This window comes from Eleutherodactylus coqui, chromosome 7 (assembly GCF_035609145.1).
Source record: "Eleutherodactylus coqui strain aEleCoq1 chromosome 7, aEleCoq1.hap1, whole genome shotgun sequence".
Classification (NCBI taxonomy): domain Eukaryota; kingdom Metazoa; phylum Chordata; class Amphibia; order Anura; family Eleutherodactylidae; genus Eleutherodactylus; species Eleutherodactylus coqui.
Genome location: NC_089843.1, coordinates 136,206,163 through 136,222,512, shown reverse-complemented (window position 1 = coordinate 136,222,512; position 16,350 = coordinate 136,206,163). Strand labels below are relative to the sequence as shown.

Here is a 16,350-nt window from a genome sequence, read left to right as displayed (position 1 = left end):
CACTCCACTACAATGACACATGCTCAGGAGCGGGAACACTCCCAGGAACTGTTCTTGGGCCCCTGCTCAGATTGGACAGCAGTGGTTCCTCTCCCACCAGAGGAGTTTATCGTCACTGATGCCCAACCATTCGAATGTTCCCGGGGTCCGGGGGAAGAGGCTGGGGACTTACGCCAACTGTCTCAACAACTTTCTGTGGGTGAGGAGGACGATCAGACACAGTTGTCTTGCAGTGAGGTAGTAGTAAGGGCAGTAAGTCCGAGGGAGCAGCGCACAGAGGATTCGGAGGAAGAGCAGCAGGACGATGAGGTGACTGACCCCACCTGGTGTGCAACGCCTACACAGGACAGGTCTTCAGAGGGGGAGGCACGGGCAGCAGCAGGGCAGGTTGCAAGAGGCAGTGCGGTGGCCAGGGGTAGAGGCAGGGCCAGACCGAATAATCCACCAAGTGTTTCCCAAAGCACACCCTCGCGCCATGCCACCCTGCAGAGGCCGAGGTGCTCTAAGGTGTGGCAGTTTTTCACAGAGACGCCTGACGACCGACGAACAGTGGTGTGCAACCTTTGTCGTGCAAAGCTCAGCCGGGGAGCCAACACCAACAGCCTCACCACCACCAGCATGCGCAGACATATGATGGCCAAGCACCCCACAAGGTGGGACGAAGGCCGTTCACCACCTCCGGTTTGCACCCCTGCCTCTCCCCCTGTGCCCCAACCTGCCACTGAGATCCAACCCCCCTCTCAGGACACGGGCACTACCGCCTCATGGCCTGCACCCACACCCTCACCTCCGCTGTCCTCGGCCGCATCCACCAGTGTAGTTCAGCGCACCGTCCAGCCGTTGCTTGCGCAACTGTTGGAGCGCAAGCGCAAGTACGCCGCCACGCACCCGCACGCTCAAACGTTAACCGTCCGCATAGCAAAATTCATCAGCCTTGAGATGCTGCCGTATAGGGTTGTGGAAACGGAGTCCTTCAAAAGTATCATGGAGGCGGCGGCCCCGCGCTACTCAGTTCCTAGTCGCCACTACTTTTCCCGATGTGCCGTCCCAGCCCTGCACGACCACGTCTCCCGCAACATTGTACGCGCCCTCACCAATGCGGTTAGTGGCAAGGTCCACTTAACTACGGACACGTGGACAAGCACAGGCGGGCAGGGCCACTACATCTCCCTGACGGCACATTGGGTGAATTTAGTGGAGGCTGGGACAGAGTCAGAGCCTGGGACCGCTCACGTCCTACCCACCCCCAGAATTGCAGGCCACAGCTCGGTGGTGGTATCTGCGGAGGTGTATGCTTCCTCCACTAAAGCACCCTCCTCCTCCTCCTCCTCCGCAACCTCTGTCTCGCAATCAAGATGTGTTAGCAGCAGCATGTCGCCAGCAGTCAGTGTCGAGCGGTGTGGCAGCACAGCGGTGGGCAAGCGTCAGCAGGCCGTGCTGAAACTACTCAGCTTAGGAGATAAGAGGCACACGGCCCACGAACTGCTGCAGGGTCTGACACAGCAGACCGACCGCTGGCTTGCGCCGCTGAGCCTCCAACCGGGCATGGTCGTGTGTGACAACGGCCGTAACCTGGTGGCGGCTCTGCAGCTCGGCAGCCTCACGCACGTGCCATGCCTGGCCCACGTCTTTAATTTGGTGGTTCAGCGCTTTCTGAAAAGCTACCCACGCTTGTCAGACCTGCTCGTAAAGGCGCGCCGGCTCTGCGCACATTTCCGCAAGTCCCACACGGACGCTGCCACCCTGCGCACCCTGCAACATCGCTTTAAGCTGCCAGTGCACCGACTGCTGTGCGACGTGCCCACACGGTGGAACTCTACGCTCCACATGTTGGCCAGGCTCTATGAACAGCGTAGAGCTACAGTCGAATACCAACTCCAACATGGGCGGCGCAGTGGGAGTCAGCCTCCTCAATTCTTTTCAGAAGAGTGGGCCTGGTTGGCAGACATCTGCCATGTCCTTGGTAATTTTGAGGAGTCTACCCAGGTGGTGAGCGGCGATGCTGCAATCATTAGCATCACCATTCCTCTGCTATGCATCTTGAGAAATTCCCTGCAAAGCATAAAGGCAGCTGCTTTGCGCTCGGAAACGGGGGCGGGGGAAGACAGTATGCCGCTGGATAGTCAGGGCACCCTCCTGTCTATTTCTCAGCGCGTACAGGAGGAGGAGGAGGAGCATGAGGAGGATGAGGAGGAGGGGGAAGAGACAGCTTGGCCCACTGCTGATGGTACACCGGCTGATTGCCTGTCATCCTTTCAGCGTGTATGGCCTGAGGAGGAGGAGGAGGAGGATCCTGCAAGTGATCTTCCTAGTGAAGACAGCCATGTGTTGCGTACAGGTACCCTGGCAAACATGGCTGACTTCATGTTAGGATGCCTTTCTCGTGACCCTCGCGTTGCACGCATTCTGGCCACAACGGATTAATGGATGTACACACTGCTCGACCCACGCTATAAGGAGAACCTGCCCACTCTCATTCCCGAAGAGGAAAGGGGTTCGAGAGTGTTGCTATACCACAGGACCCTTGCGGACAAGCTGATGATAAAATTCCCAGTCGACAGCGCTAGTGGCCGAAGGCGCAGTACCGAGGGCAAGGTAGCAGGGGAGGTGCGGAGATCGAGCAGCATGTACAGCCCAGACAGTGCAACAGTCTTTAAGGGCCTGGCCAGCTTTATGGCTCCCCACCAAGACTGTGTCACCGCTCCCCAGTCAAGGCTGAGTCGGCGGGAGCACTGTAAAAGGATGGTGAGGGAGTGCGTAGCCGATCGCACGACCGTCCTCCGTGACGCCTCTGCCACCTACAACTACTGGGTGTCGAAGCTAGACACGTGGCCTAAACTAGCGCTGTATGCCCTGGAGGTGTTGCTTGTCCTGCGGCTAGCGTCTTGTCGGAAAGGGTGTTTAGTGCGGCTGGGGGAATCATCACAGATAAGCGTACCCGCTTGTCAACCGACAGTGCCGACAGGCTAACACTCATCAAGATGAACAAAGCCTGGATTTCCCCAGACTTCTCTTCTCCACCAGCGGACAGCAAGGATACGTAAGCAATACGTAGGCTGAACCCGCGGATGGAAGCTACATTCTCTCTCACCATCCAAAACGGGGACTTTTCTGCTTCATCAATCAGTGTCTAATATTCCTCCTCCTCCTCCTGCTCCTCCTCCTGAAACCTCACGTAATCACGCTGAACGGGCAATTTTTCTTAGGGCCACAAGGCTCACTCAAATAATTTTTCTGAACAATTTTTAAAAGTTTCAATGCGCTTAAAAGCGTTGGAACTTTAACTTGAACCAATTTTTCGTTAAACTGGGCTGCCTCCAGGCCTAGTTACCACTTAAGCCACATTAACCAAAGCGATTAATGGGTTTCACCTGCCCTCTTGGCTGGCCATGGCCAATTTTTTGGATGTACATTAGTACTGTTGATACAGTAATTTTTGTGGGCCCTCGCCTACAGTGTAATCAAATTAATTTTTAGCCCACCTGCATTACAGCTGACGTTACCTCAGCTGTGTTGGGCAATGCAATGGGATATTTTTATGTACCGCCGGTGGGTTCCAGGGAGCCACCCATGCTGTAGGTGCACACGGAGTGTAACCTACATGTGTCCACTTGTAAAGAACCCCAGTCTGACCGGGGCATGCAGTGTGGGCCGAAGCCCACCTGCATTAAGCACGACATTACTACCTCAGCTGTGTTGGGCAATGCAATGGGATATTTTTATGTACCGCCGGTGGGTTCCAGGGAGCCACCCATGCTGTCGGTCCACAGGGACTTCACAATAGGGAGTTGTACCTGCCTGTGTCTATGAATTAAAAAGCCCGGTCTGACTGGGGCATGCAGACACCTTGACAGAATGAATAGTGTGTGGCACATAGGTTCCCCATTGCTATGCCCACGTGTGCAGCTCCTGATGGCGGTGGCACAGGATTATATTTCTCATTGCTTCTGTACAGCATTGTGGGCTATCGCCCCGCCCCTTTTAAAGAGGGTCGCTGCCTAGCCGTGCCAACCCTCTGCAGTGTGTGCCTGCGGTTCCTCCTCATGGCAGACGCACTTATAAATAGACATGAGTGTGGCGTGGCATGAGGGCAGCTGAAGGCTGCGCAGGGACACTTTGGTGTGCGCTGTGGGGGGGAGGGGGGGCGGGGGGTTGGTCAGCATGTAACCCAGGAGAAGTGGCAGCGGAGTGTCATGCAGGCAGTGATTGTGCTTTGTTGGAGGTAGTGTGGTGCTTAGCTAAGGTATGCATTGCTAATGAGGGCTTTTCAGAAGTAAAAGTTGTTGGGAGGGGGGGGGGGCCCACTCTTGCCGGTATTGTGGCTTAATAGTGGGACCTGTGAACTTGAGATGCAGCCCAACATGTAGCCCCTCGCCTGCCCTATCCGTTGCTGTGTCGTTCCCATCACTTTCTTGAATTGCCCAGATTTTCACACATGAAAACCTTAGCGAGCATCGGCGAAATACAAAAATGCTCGGGTCGCCCATTGACTTCAATGGGGTTCGTTATTCGAAACGAACCCTCGAACATCACGGGAAGTTCGTTTCGAATAACGAGCACCCGAGCATTTTGGTGTTCGCTCATCTTTAATTCTTACACTATGTATATGCAGTCAAGTAATGTGTTTAAACCTAGCTAATGAAAAGTCTGGTCTATGGTGCTAGCATCTGCAAAACACTTACAATAACCATGTTATCTTTGAAGATGTGCTGTGGCAGAGTATATAAAGCGTAAGTGAATATATTGCCGTTAATAAACACCAATAAATAATTGCGATTAAGATCACTGCGAGTAGAAACAGTCAAAGATGTTCTTAGCTTACCAAAACAATGACAGCTGGCAAAGGAGTATGCTTGTGTACATGAATCATAGAGAGGATCTCTGGAAGGTGACCTTCTCGAGAGGCAACATAGAACATCCTGATGGAATAAATACAAATGTTACAAATAGCAATACATATTTTGAGTTAGTTTTTTAAATAATTTTTGCAAAATGTTAGAGATATGAGAACTGCCAAATTTATTTTACTATGAGCGAAAAATTCACATACTTGAATATGCTTTCAATATTTAACCGACAGATAGTGCAATGCTAAAGGCTTGCTTATGGGAAGCAACTGCTCATTATGGTTTTATCTGGTTATTTTTTTTTCCTGAGATCTTACCAATAATTTCTATGTGGAAATGTGCCTTAAAGCAAATCTCCACCTTTTATCATCATTTCTAATATGATATGCTCATTAGTTTGTTAATATTTATTTATAGCTTTTGGAGCTCTATTTTTCTGATGCAAGGTTCCAAATCACCTCTATAGCCCTGTACAGTGGTGCCTTGGGTTAAGAGTTTAATTTGTTCCGTGACAGAGCTCTCAACCCAAAACACTCGTAAGTCAAATCAATTTTCCCCATTAAAATTAATGGAAAAGCCATTAATCCGTTCCGGATCGCGAAACTTACCCACTGCTTTCAATGGGGATGGCGTTGCCCCATTGAAAGCAATAAGACGCTGGCACCCCGCAGTGATTTTTTGGGGAAGGGCTTTAAATATAAGCCCTTCCCTGAAAAGCATCCCTAGCTGTAGTAAAAAATTTTTAAAAATATGTACTCACCTGCATGCTCGGACTTAGGCGAGTCTAGACGCCGCTTGTTCTCCCTGCACTGCTCTGAAGCTTTTCGGCAAGCGGGGATTACAAATGAAGGGAGAATAAGCTGCGGCTAGACACGTCTGAGCCCCGGCAGCGGCGGACAGGTGAGTATATATTTTTTTACTACAGCTAGGGAAGATTTTCAGGGAAGGGCTTATATTTTAAGCCCTCCCCCTAAAATTACTGCAGGGGTTGCCGGCAGGCCATTGCTTTCAATGGGGCCACCAGCAGCAGCAGCGGCCCCATTGAGAGCAAGGCTCTTAAGCTAAGTTTTTGCTCTTAAATCAGAGCAAAAATTCAGGAGAGAGCCTGCTCTCAAGTCATAAAGCTTGTAAGCTGAGGCACTCTTAACCCAATGTATCACTGTATTAAAAATATTCTGATGGCTACCTGAAGTCAACTTTACCAAACCCAAATGTTATGACCTCAATACACAACTCATTATGTTCTGACAATAATGATTGTGAGTGGTTTTTTTTTATATTTCTCACCTTGAAACAGCAAAAATTCCACCATTCATTGAGCCAAAGCAAGATAAAGCAACAAAAATGGGAACCGCCAGAGAGAAATTTCCCAGGAGACGTTCTGCATATGTCTGAAAAGAATTTGATAGAAGAAACTTTATCTTAAATTTATTCTGCTAGAGGTTATTCACTATAAGATGCTTGACAACGAACATTGTAGGGGTGCAGTTAATAAAGTGGCCTAATTGTAAAGTGTTGTAATTGATAATAAGAGTGAAACCCAGAGGAAAAAAAGGTGTTAGTCTGTATATTGAGCCTGATTAGGAGACACCTGAGAGGGCTCTTGAAATATATAGGTGAGCCTCTCTATTTTGGCCTATGTAGTGGCTAGGACCTGTGGGAGCCTATGTCATTGAAGGAAACTGAACATGTTTGTTCTGGGGCACATTAGCCAGTTAGTAAGTGCAATGTAGAATGTTTAGTTAGAGACCAGATGGCCAGATGTTTGTTTACATGCTATACACTGTTACTGTGTGAATAAATAATACAGCCGGCTGAAGCTAGAAAAGAGGGAGTTTCTAGTATTACATTGAGTTTCTATGTATGTGTCAACCATCCTATGTAGGAAGATGAAGATCCTGAGTGACTAATCCCCCTAGCTGTACACTTCAGATTTGCTCCATTGTTGGCTCAATTCCTATTTACAAAGTACCATCTTGGGTCAAACAGAAAGTCTCTTATCAATATCCCTATCTTTTAGAGCCTTTATAATTTGTCTAGTTATTTGTTTTACCACCTTCTTATCTGCACTGCATATCACATAGCTGTAGTATTGAGAGGGGGGGGGGGGGGATATACTGGGTTGAGTTTTTGTATAATACAAAAGTTATCCTGTCATTTTCTATACAACTGAATATGCATTCAAATTAGATTATCTGTACAGAATTTACTCTAAAATTGTTGAATTGCCCGAAGCCTTTGAATTGTATCCTTCCCCATGCATACATTGGCTGTGTAACTATATGAGGGAGTCGCAGCTGAAATATAATCACTGTGCAATTTATTTAAATGATTTCTATGAATGTCAATAGTTTTGTTTGTTGCTAAGTAATTCCATGTTTCCATGTAAAATGTAAAGGCTATGTGATACTTAACAAAATTGCAGATTTTAGAATTGCTTCATTCTTTCAAGTCTCTAATTATGTTATGGTATATTATAATACTGGTATAATGTACAATTCATAAACCTTTATGTAGGTGGTTTGCAGATCTTATCACAGATTTTGGTGCAGATCCCAACTCATCAATTGAATTCAAATTGAAGGGGTGAAATCTGCTGCATATCTGCACCAAAATCTGCAGCAAATGTGAACGCACCATAAAACACCTGCTGGCCGCTCTGTCGGAGAGCCAGCAATACTTGCTCCTATGTGACAGCACAGGAGCGAGTACATGCGGGGGACGAGTGTCGGGCATAGTTTGCCCAACATTTGTCCAGTGCAAATGGGGCTTTAGTCAATCTCAGAGGCGTAACTTGAAGCTCCTGGACCCCAATGCAAAACCTGTAACGGGGCCGCCAACTATAATGCTTTATTCATAGTACTGGGCTCCTTATATGGAGAAGAGGGGCTTTATGGCCCCCCTAAGGCTCCTGGGCCTGGGTGCAACCTATAGTTACGCCCCTGGTCAATCTTGTATATTTCTCTCCCCACTAGATCCACTCTTGGCTTTGGCTTAATTAACTGCATTAAAAATACACCAAAAGCTGAACTAAAAACTGAATGTGAGAATGCAAGGAAAATATGTTACCAGAGCAGACACCCATCTATAACAGCTGCTGCTAATGTTGTAACTTGCTATGAATGTGACAGAAGTGTCCTGCTTGTCCAATCAGATGAGTGGAACAGCTAAATTATCATAAAGGGCTCAGAAACTGCATGCAAACCTGCATATGTGTTTTTGAAACGCATGCCTTCTACTCTAAGCAAGGTCAGAAATATCATTTAGGCCGGTTTCACACTGATGACAAAATTGTGCGATTTTCTCCCCATGTGACAGTGCTACAAATCGCATGTATGTGAAGTCATGCTTTCCAATGGGTTCCTTCATATTAGTGATGTTTTGTAGCCTGCTACAGTGCGAGAAAAAAATTGCCGGTTGCTAAATATTGTCACGATTTGCGAGGTTTTGTAGCCCGTTTCCCTACGGAGCCTTCTTATTTATCGCATCGCATAGCACGAACTTGCGATTTTCGTGCAATGCGATTTTAATATTAGAAAGCTTTTAACTTTCTTGCTATAAAATTGTGCGATTTTATCGAGAAAGAAGTATCACTGACGCTTCAAAATTGCGTGTACATAGCAGCGATATCGCTGTCATCCGTGTGGAAGAGGCCTTACAGTTCCATAGATTCAGTATTGACCTCCAAGTATCTGCAGCAAGAAAAGACTTTGCTCATCATTAGAGATGAGCGAGCACCCAAATGCTCGGGTCCGCGTTATTCGAGTCAAGCTTTTCGTAAAGTTTGAGAGCTCTACTCTCTCGCTCTTTCTCTCCACTACCAGACAAAAAATTTTTGCAATGACGCGTGCTGCATCGCGGCGGGGAGGGGCCAAAACAGGCACGTCACAGCGGGGAGGAGCCAAAAACTGGGGCGGGGTCGAACACGGCTTGTTGCTTGTTCGAGTAATGAGCACCATCGAGTACGCTAATACTCGAATGAGCATCAAGCTCAACAGAGTACGTTCGCTCAACTCTACTCATCACCCTTTCCTGCAATGAAAGTGTTTGACATTTTGGAGCCCTAAAAATTATCTACAGCGCACTATAGAAGTACGGCAAGATGATTATCTTCATTCGAGCTAATATCAGTGATGTATATTGATTACATTGTGTCCATTTATGCTTTCTTACCACTGCAACTGCACTGGAGAGGACCAGCTCTTCTGCCGTGATGGTTGTGTAGTAGGCCACGTTGGTTAAGACGTATCCAACTGTTACAATTACCATTGATATACATATTGCAAAAGGTATGTTTCTGATGAAGAAAAGGAGAAAGGTTACATTAATAGTTTTATATTATGACATTATTTCTGTTCTACGTCTTATATCACATTCCCAGTATTTGTCAGAAGAATAAAACAATTAGCTTTATACTTGTTCATTTTAGTCACAATGTAGTTGAATTTCAGTTGTGTTTTCAGTCTTTGGCTTAAACTTTACAAATTCATTTTCTAATCTGAGAATAATCTTTCTCAGACTCACTTCTGTATGTAACATTAGTTTAGCTGAGTGGTGGCCATACATATTAAAGGAAAGATGACTACTAGAGATGAGCGAACGTACTCGGATAAGCACTACTCGTCCGAGTAATGTGCTTTATCCGAGTACCTCTCTGCTCGTCCTGAAAGATTCGGGACGCGCTGCGGAGCTGCAGGGGAGAGCGGGGAGGAACGGAGGTAAGATCTTTCTCTCCTTCTCTCCCGCCCGCTCTGCCCCGCTCCCCGCTGCGACTCACCTGTCAGCAGCGGAGCGCCCCGAATCTTTCAGGACGAGTGGAGAGATACTCGGATAAAGCACATTACTCGGACGAGTAGTGCTTATCCGAGTACGTTCGCTCATCTCTAATGACTGATCATGACAATTCTGCCAGGACCGTCCGATTATCTTGTGTGTGCATAGGGGGATCCAGACGATGCCAGATGGTGGAAAAAAAGGTGAGCATGTGAAAATTTTAACATGCAGGATCCTCTGTTTTCACAGGGAAGGAAAAGCTCCTAAAGGCATCTGGTGATGATTTCCCTCTCCCTACTGGACACATACAGGGGGTGGACAAAAATATGGAAACACTGTACGAAATAAATGCCTTAAGCTACATGGGAATATAAATCATATTTCAAGAAGATATGTAGAGACTGATTGTGAGTGGAGGTAATATGACACAGATGTTGTCAAGCAGAAGTGAACATCTGCCTCAGCAACAAGGTTCCATTGGTCAGGGGTTTGAGCCACTCCGCTGCTGTTATTAGCTGGCTCCCAAAGCCACCCAGAGCAGGGCAAGAGGTGAAGTAAACACAAATTTGGCAGAAAAGCTCTCAACGAAGCAAGGGTCAAAAGGGCAGCTTAGTGCTAATGACTAAAATCCCATGCATTTTGTATGGTATTTCCATATTTTTTCCTTTGAGCTGAGCATTCAAGTGGGGCAGCTGAACAGCTGTCAGTTAAATGTGTATTCAGTCAACAACTGAAGGTATATGGGTACCTTTACATTTGTTATGTGCAAATTAAACCTCATTCCACCCAATTTCTTCCCTTTACTAACCTATTTGAATGCCTAGCTTTATGTACAATACTAATACCCAGAGGTGTAGCTTGAAGCTTCGGGGCCCAATCCACAACCTGTAATGGGGCCCCAAACTATAATGCTTTATTCATAGTACTGGCCTCCCTATATGGAGAAGATAGACCTTATGGGCCCCCTAAAGCTCCTGGGCCTGGGTGCAACCGCATCCTCTGCATCCCCTATAGTTACACCCCTGGTAATACCATTGTTTTCTACTTATCCCCTAGTTCAGACATACACTACCGTTCAAAAGTTTGGGGTCACATTGAAATGTCCTTATTTTTGAAGGAAAAGCACTGTACTTTTCAATGAAGATAACTTTAAACTAGTCCTAACCTTAAACAAATGCACTCTATACATTGCTAATGTGGTAAATGACTATTCTAGCTGCAAATGTCTGTTTTTTTGTGCAATATCTACAACGGTGTATAGAGGCCCATTTCCAGCAACTATCACTCCAGTGTTCTAATGGTACAATGTGTTTGCTCATTGGCTCAGAAGGCTAACTGATGATTAGAAAACCCTTGTGCAATCATGTTCACACATCTGAAAACAGTCTAGCTCGTTACAGAAGCTACAAAACTGACCTTCCTGTGAGCAGATTGAGTTTCTGGAGCATCACATTTGTGGGGTCAATTAAACGCTCAAAATGGCCAGAAAAAGAGAACTTTCATCTGAAACTCGACAGTCTATTCTTGTTCTTAGAAATGAAGGCTATTCCATGCGAGAAATTGCTAAGAAATTGAAGATTCCCTACAACGGTGTGTACTACTCCCTTCAGAGGACAGCACAAACAGGCTCTAACCAGAGTAGAAAAAGAAGTGGGAGGCCGCGTTGCACAACTAAGCAAGAAGATAAGCACATTAGAGTCTCTAGTTTGAGAAACAGACGCCTCACAGGTACCCAACTGGCATCTTCATTAAATAGTACCCGCAAAACACCAGTGTCAACAACTACAGTGAAGAAGCGGCTGCGGGATTTTGGGCTTCAGGGCAGAGTGGCAAAGAAAAAGCCATATCTGAGACTGGCCAATAAAAGAAAAAGATTAAGATGGGCAAAAGAACACAGACATTGGACAGAAGAAGACTGGAAAAAAGTGTTGTGGACGGATGAATCCAAGTTTGAGGTGTTTGGATCACAAAGAAGAACGTTTGTGAGACGCAGAACAAATGAAAAGATGCTGGAAGAATGCCTGACGCCATCTGTTAAGCATGGTGGAGGTAATGTGATGGTCTGGGGTTGCTTTGGTGCTGGTAAGGTGGGAGATTTGTACAGGGTAAAAGAGATTCTGAATAAGGAAGGCTATCACTCCATTTTGCAACGCCATGCCATACCCAGTGGACAGCGCTTGATTGGAACCAATTTCATCCTACAACAGGACAATGACCCTAAACACACCTCCAAATTGTGCAGTAACTATTTACAGCAGAAGCAGGCAGCTGGTATTCTATCGGTAATGGAGTGGCCAGCGCAGTCACCAGATCTGAACCCCATTGAGCTGTTGTGGGAGCAGCTTGACCGTATGGTACGCCAGAAGTGCCCATCCAACCAATCCAACTTGTGGGGGATGCTTCTAGAAGCGTGGGGTGCAATTTCTCAAGCTTACCTCAACAAATTAACAGCTAGAATGTCAAAGGTGTGCAATGCTGTAATTGCTGCAAAAGGAGGATTCTTTGACGAAAGCAAAGTTTGATGTAAAAACAATGTTATTTCAAATACAAATCATTATTTCTAACCTTGTCAATGTCTTGACTCTATTTTCTATTCATTTCACAACGCATGGTGGTGAATAAGTGTGACTTTTCATGGAAAACACAAAATTGTTTGGGTGACCCCAAACTTTTGAACGGTAGTGTATGTCTACACAGAACTGTAGCTCTACTACACTCACCAAGAGTGTCTGCAGGAAGGGAAATGATGTTGTCTGATTGACTGATGTAGACAGGGGGACATTGTGAATTGTGCAACCTTCATTTATTAACATCCAATCTTAGAGAAAATCCTGTGTCAGTTTCAGAAACAAGCCTTTAGTTACAAGCCACTATTTTTGTCATTCAGTTTATAATTATTGTTCATTGTTACTATGCAACAATCTGGTAGAGGGAACTTGTACATGATATTCTGGATGTATGTTATGTTAGTCAAAACCATCCTAATCCTGTTTTAAAAAGTTCTGTTTTCCTAATGTATAACCCAGCCCCTTCATTACATACAGTAAAGTGATTAAACTACCAAGGGCCCCCAGTACTTTTATTTATCATACAAAGGTAATTGATTATTATAGAAAGCTCATAATAAACCAATTAGTATAAAACATTCAAGAGAATTACTGTAGCTCTAATAAAGGAAACCCAATGAACCTTCATTAAGGCATTAAATGGGTTTTCCCCACTAACAAGCAGATCTAAATCAAATCTTGATAAATGATAACATTTAAGTCATTTATGTCTATTTTTTAAAACGTTAAGTAATAACCAGTGCCCTGTGTGTTAATATTGTTTGTGAATCTGTTGCTGGTGGTAATGTCCACCAGTGACACTTTGAATTCATGGCCATGTATTAGTACTTTCCAAGAGTTGGGTACTCTCCCTGTATTATCCATGCGGCAAAATCCCAATCGCACATGTGGAGCCAGCCTAAGGCCTCGGTCACATGGGCGTTTTTTGCCGCGATTTGCGGATCGCATGACAGATGCGCATCCGCAAATCGCGTGACCGGGGCCGAAAAATCGCCTGAAAAATCTGCTCCTAGCCGCGTTTCGTTTCCGCTTTGAAACGGGCCCGAGCAGTGGAGCGCTGTCCAACCCATTGAATTCAATGGAGATGGCAATACAGCCAGCTCCATTGAAAGCAATGGGCTGCGGGCGATCTGAGGATGAATTTTCGGGAAGGGCTTAAAAATATAAGCCCTTCCCTGAAAATCATCCAAAAATGTGTAAAAAGTAAAAAATATATATATACTCACCTTGTCCCCGCAGACGGAGTTCAGCCGCGGCCGGCCGGCAGTTCTCCTGAACTGCTCTGAGTAGTATTCAGCAGCCGGGGATTTAAAATCCCCGCCTGCTTAATGGGCTGCCTCTGATTGGTCACAGCCCTCACCAATCAGAGGCAGCTCTCACTCACCCATTCATAAATTCATGAATGGGTGAGTGAGTGCTGCCTCTGATTGGCTCAGCGCAGGGAACAATCAGGGGCAGCTCTCAGCTATTGAATGACTGTAACAGCTGTGGCAGAGGAGAATGATTTGTGTTGTATATGTTCTCAATGGGGTCGGCGCTGCTGCCGCCGGCCCCATTGAGTGCATATAGAGAAGACCAGGAATCGCAGATCGCAGAAAGGCGCAGTCTGCGATTTCTGTTCTATAATTAATCGGACAAGCGCATAAAAAGCGCTCATGTGTCCGATACCATTGCAGAGCAATGGTTTTATAAAATCGCACATCGCATGTGCAAATCAAGTGAAAAATCGCCCGTGTGACCGAGGCCCAAGGTACTATCACTGTATGAGCCACATGATCTCTGCAATAGGGAATTGTGGGAAAGTGGAATACTGGGTGAAAGACACGGCCCACCCATATACAGCTCAGAAATAATCAAAGCCCGTAGAGATGCACAAAGTGTGAAAAAGTAAGTATTAAAAAAAAATAATGGCCCATTTGCATTAAAATGTATCCGACATGTGGGTAATCATGCATCAAAAAAACTTTGTTTAGTGGGAAAACATCTTTTTTCGAGTGTGCTCATAAGTCGCTGATTTGTTGTGGATTTTCTTGCACATTTAAATGCAGATCTGGGCAGATTTCACCCTTCAATTTGAATTCAATTGAAAAAGGGTGAAATCTGCTGCAGAATCCATAGCAAATCAGTGACTTTCGAACACATCCTTTGAGCAAAAACACATGGGCACATGTACGCTCGCCACTAGAGAGCATATTAGCGCTTTTGCTTTTTTTTGACTATTCGAATTTCGCGCTGGTGCGCCCAAGTTTAAAAAAGAAAAGTGGGAAGACAAGTCCTGCCCTATCTTTCTTGCACGTAGTATTAATGCGCAAGATTCCTGATAGTGGAAATGAAACCATTGAAATCAATAGCTGTGTTTCATCCCGCTATGCGGACTAAAACACGCCCATCTATTTAAGCCCTTAACCCTTTCCAATCCAATTCGTATCCTGGTTTTCTTAGGGGGCTTACTCTTTTTCTGCCATTATACAATGGCGTTATCTGCTGGCTAAAGCCAGTACTGCATGAGGTGACACGTTGGATAGGCTCCGACAGTAGAGAGGCTGGCAATATACAGTAAGAGAACCCTGACGGACGTCTTCCAACTTCAGAGCTGTACAGCCTTAAATCAAAATATCTTAAGACATCAGACAGTGAATTGGAAAGGGTTAATGTAATTATTAGTAATTTGTTTCTCTGTGAAGAAGACAGCAGGGTAGGGTTAACTGGCCTAAATAGTTAGCACTTTTGACTACTCATGGACACAAGTTTAAATTAGTACTTCCACTTTACTACCACATATACTTCATGTAATAGCAGAAGCTAAGGAAGCTTTCCAGAGTAAACATATCTCCATATTTCAGCTTTTCTTTAGTCATAGGCTATACTGAAGTTGTTTTTTGTTTGCCTAAGGATGCAATCTGCACATATATAGTGTACATCAAATAGAGGACTGCAGTGCACACATTTACTAATCTTGATATTTTTACAGTTGTGGAGGGGAATAAGAGGGAACATAACCTTTGAAAATGAGCCCCATCAAAAATAACTCACGGAAAGGAACTTCTTCAGGACTTTTATATGACATTTAAAATGCTGATGCAATGTTCTTACCCTTTGTCAAATCTACTCTGAATGAAATTGTTCTTGGTAGACGACTAGAATTTAATAATGCTTTTTTGTTAAATAACACTTTTTTTCTAATAATGTATTTTTTAACAGAAGAGCTGAAAACACAAAGAATAAAATAGGTAAGTGTGGAACCATTAGGAAAGATACAGAACAGAAAACTGTTAAGCGACTGACCTTTGTTATTACAAGAAAACTTAGGTTACCTTTCCTGACTGCAAACTATAAGCTCCCTGAGGAAGAACTACCATTTTGCTAGCTACTTATCAACAATCACTTCCTATGAAAATGGGAGCCTGAAGTCAATAATGAAATGCCATTTTGCTAAGTACAATGCATTTTGCCAGCTGTGCTTTTGTCCTGTATACTAACAGGTAACAGTGACCCTTGTTAAATGTGGAAAGCTTCAGCCAGCCAAGAGAGAGGGAAGTAACCATAATAAACAACCCGCAGGATATGTGGCCTTTATCTACAAGTTCACAAAACTGCATACAAAGTAATTCACAAAAACTGCCATCTGAGGTGCAATGTCAGTGTAATATTTTAAGGCAATACGCTATCACTGAAGAAAAGTTTATGTCTGCTCTAAAAACGCACCTTTTCAGGGAGGCATACCATATCTCCTAAACCAAACCCCTCTGCACTCTGCCTGATAACATGCTCCCTGACTTACTGACTGCAATCCCTGCTAGCTGTATCCCTGCAGTCATACCAATTCAGCCACTATACGGCTTAAGTCTGACCATTGTCTATGTGTACAGCATCCCTCACTCTCCACCTCACCATACCATGCACATCTCCAGCCCCTTTACCTTCTGTATCACCCCATTATATGTAGTATGTAAGCTCGTTGGAGCAGGACCCTAACCTCTACTGTTTCCATCAATTGATTACTTCATGTAACCGTGGTTTTGTTTCTGTTCCCTCTGTCTTGTAAGCATGGTGGAATATGTTGGCGCTATATAAATAAAGATTATTATTATTATTATTATTATTATCTACACATTGCATTTGTTAGACTGTGTTCACATAGTATTTCAGCCTTTATCCTGGGA

General features: G+C 45.2%; 1 protein-coding gene across 1 annotated transcript in view; it reads right to left on the bottom strand.

The window, feature by feature from the left end:
* Positions 1-16,350, bottom strand: part of SLC7A11 (solute carrier family 7 member 11) — a 220,235-nt gene that overhangs the window by 75,997 nt on the left and 127,888 nt on the right. Inside the window, exons 7-9 of the mRNA XM_066573742.1 lie at positions 9,021-9,144; positions 6,135-6,238; positions 4,823-4,919 (exon numbers count right to left, since the gene is read on the bottom strand). Of these exons, the coding sequence (XP_066429839.1) occupies positions 4,823-4,919; positions 6,135-6,238; positions 9,021-9,144 (325 nt within the window). The remainder of the gene's footprint in view (positions 1-4,822; positions 4,920-6,134; positions 6,239-9,020; positions 9,145-16,350) is intronic.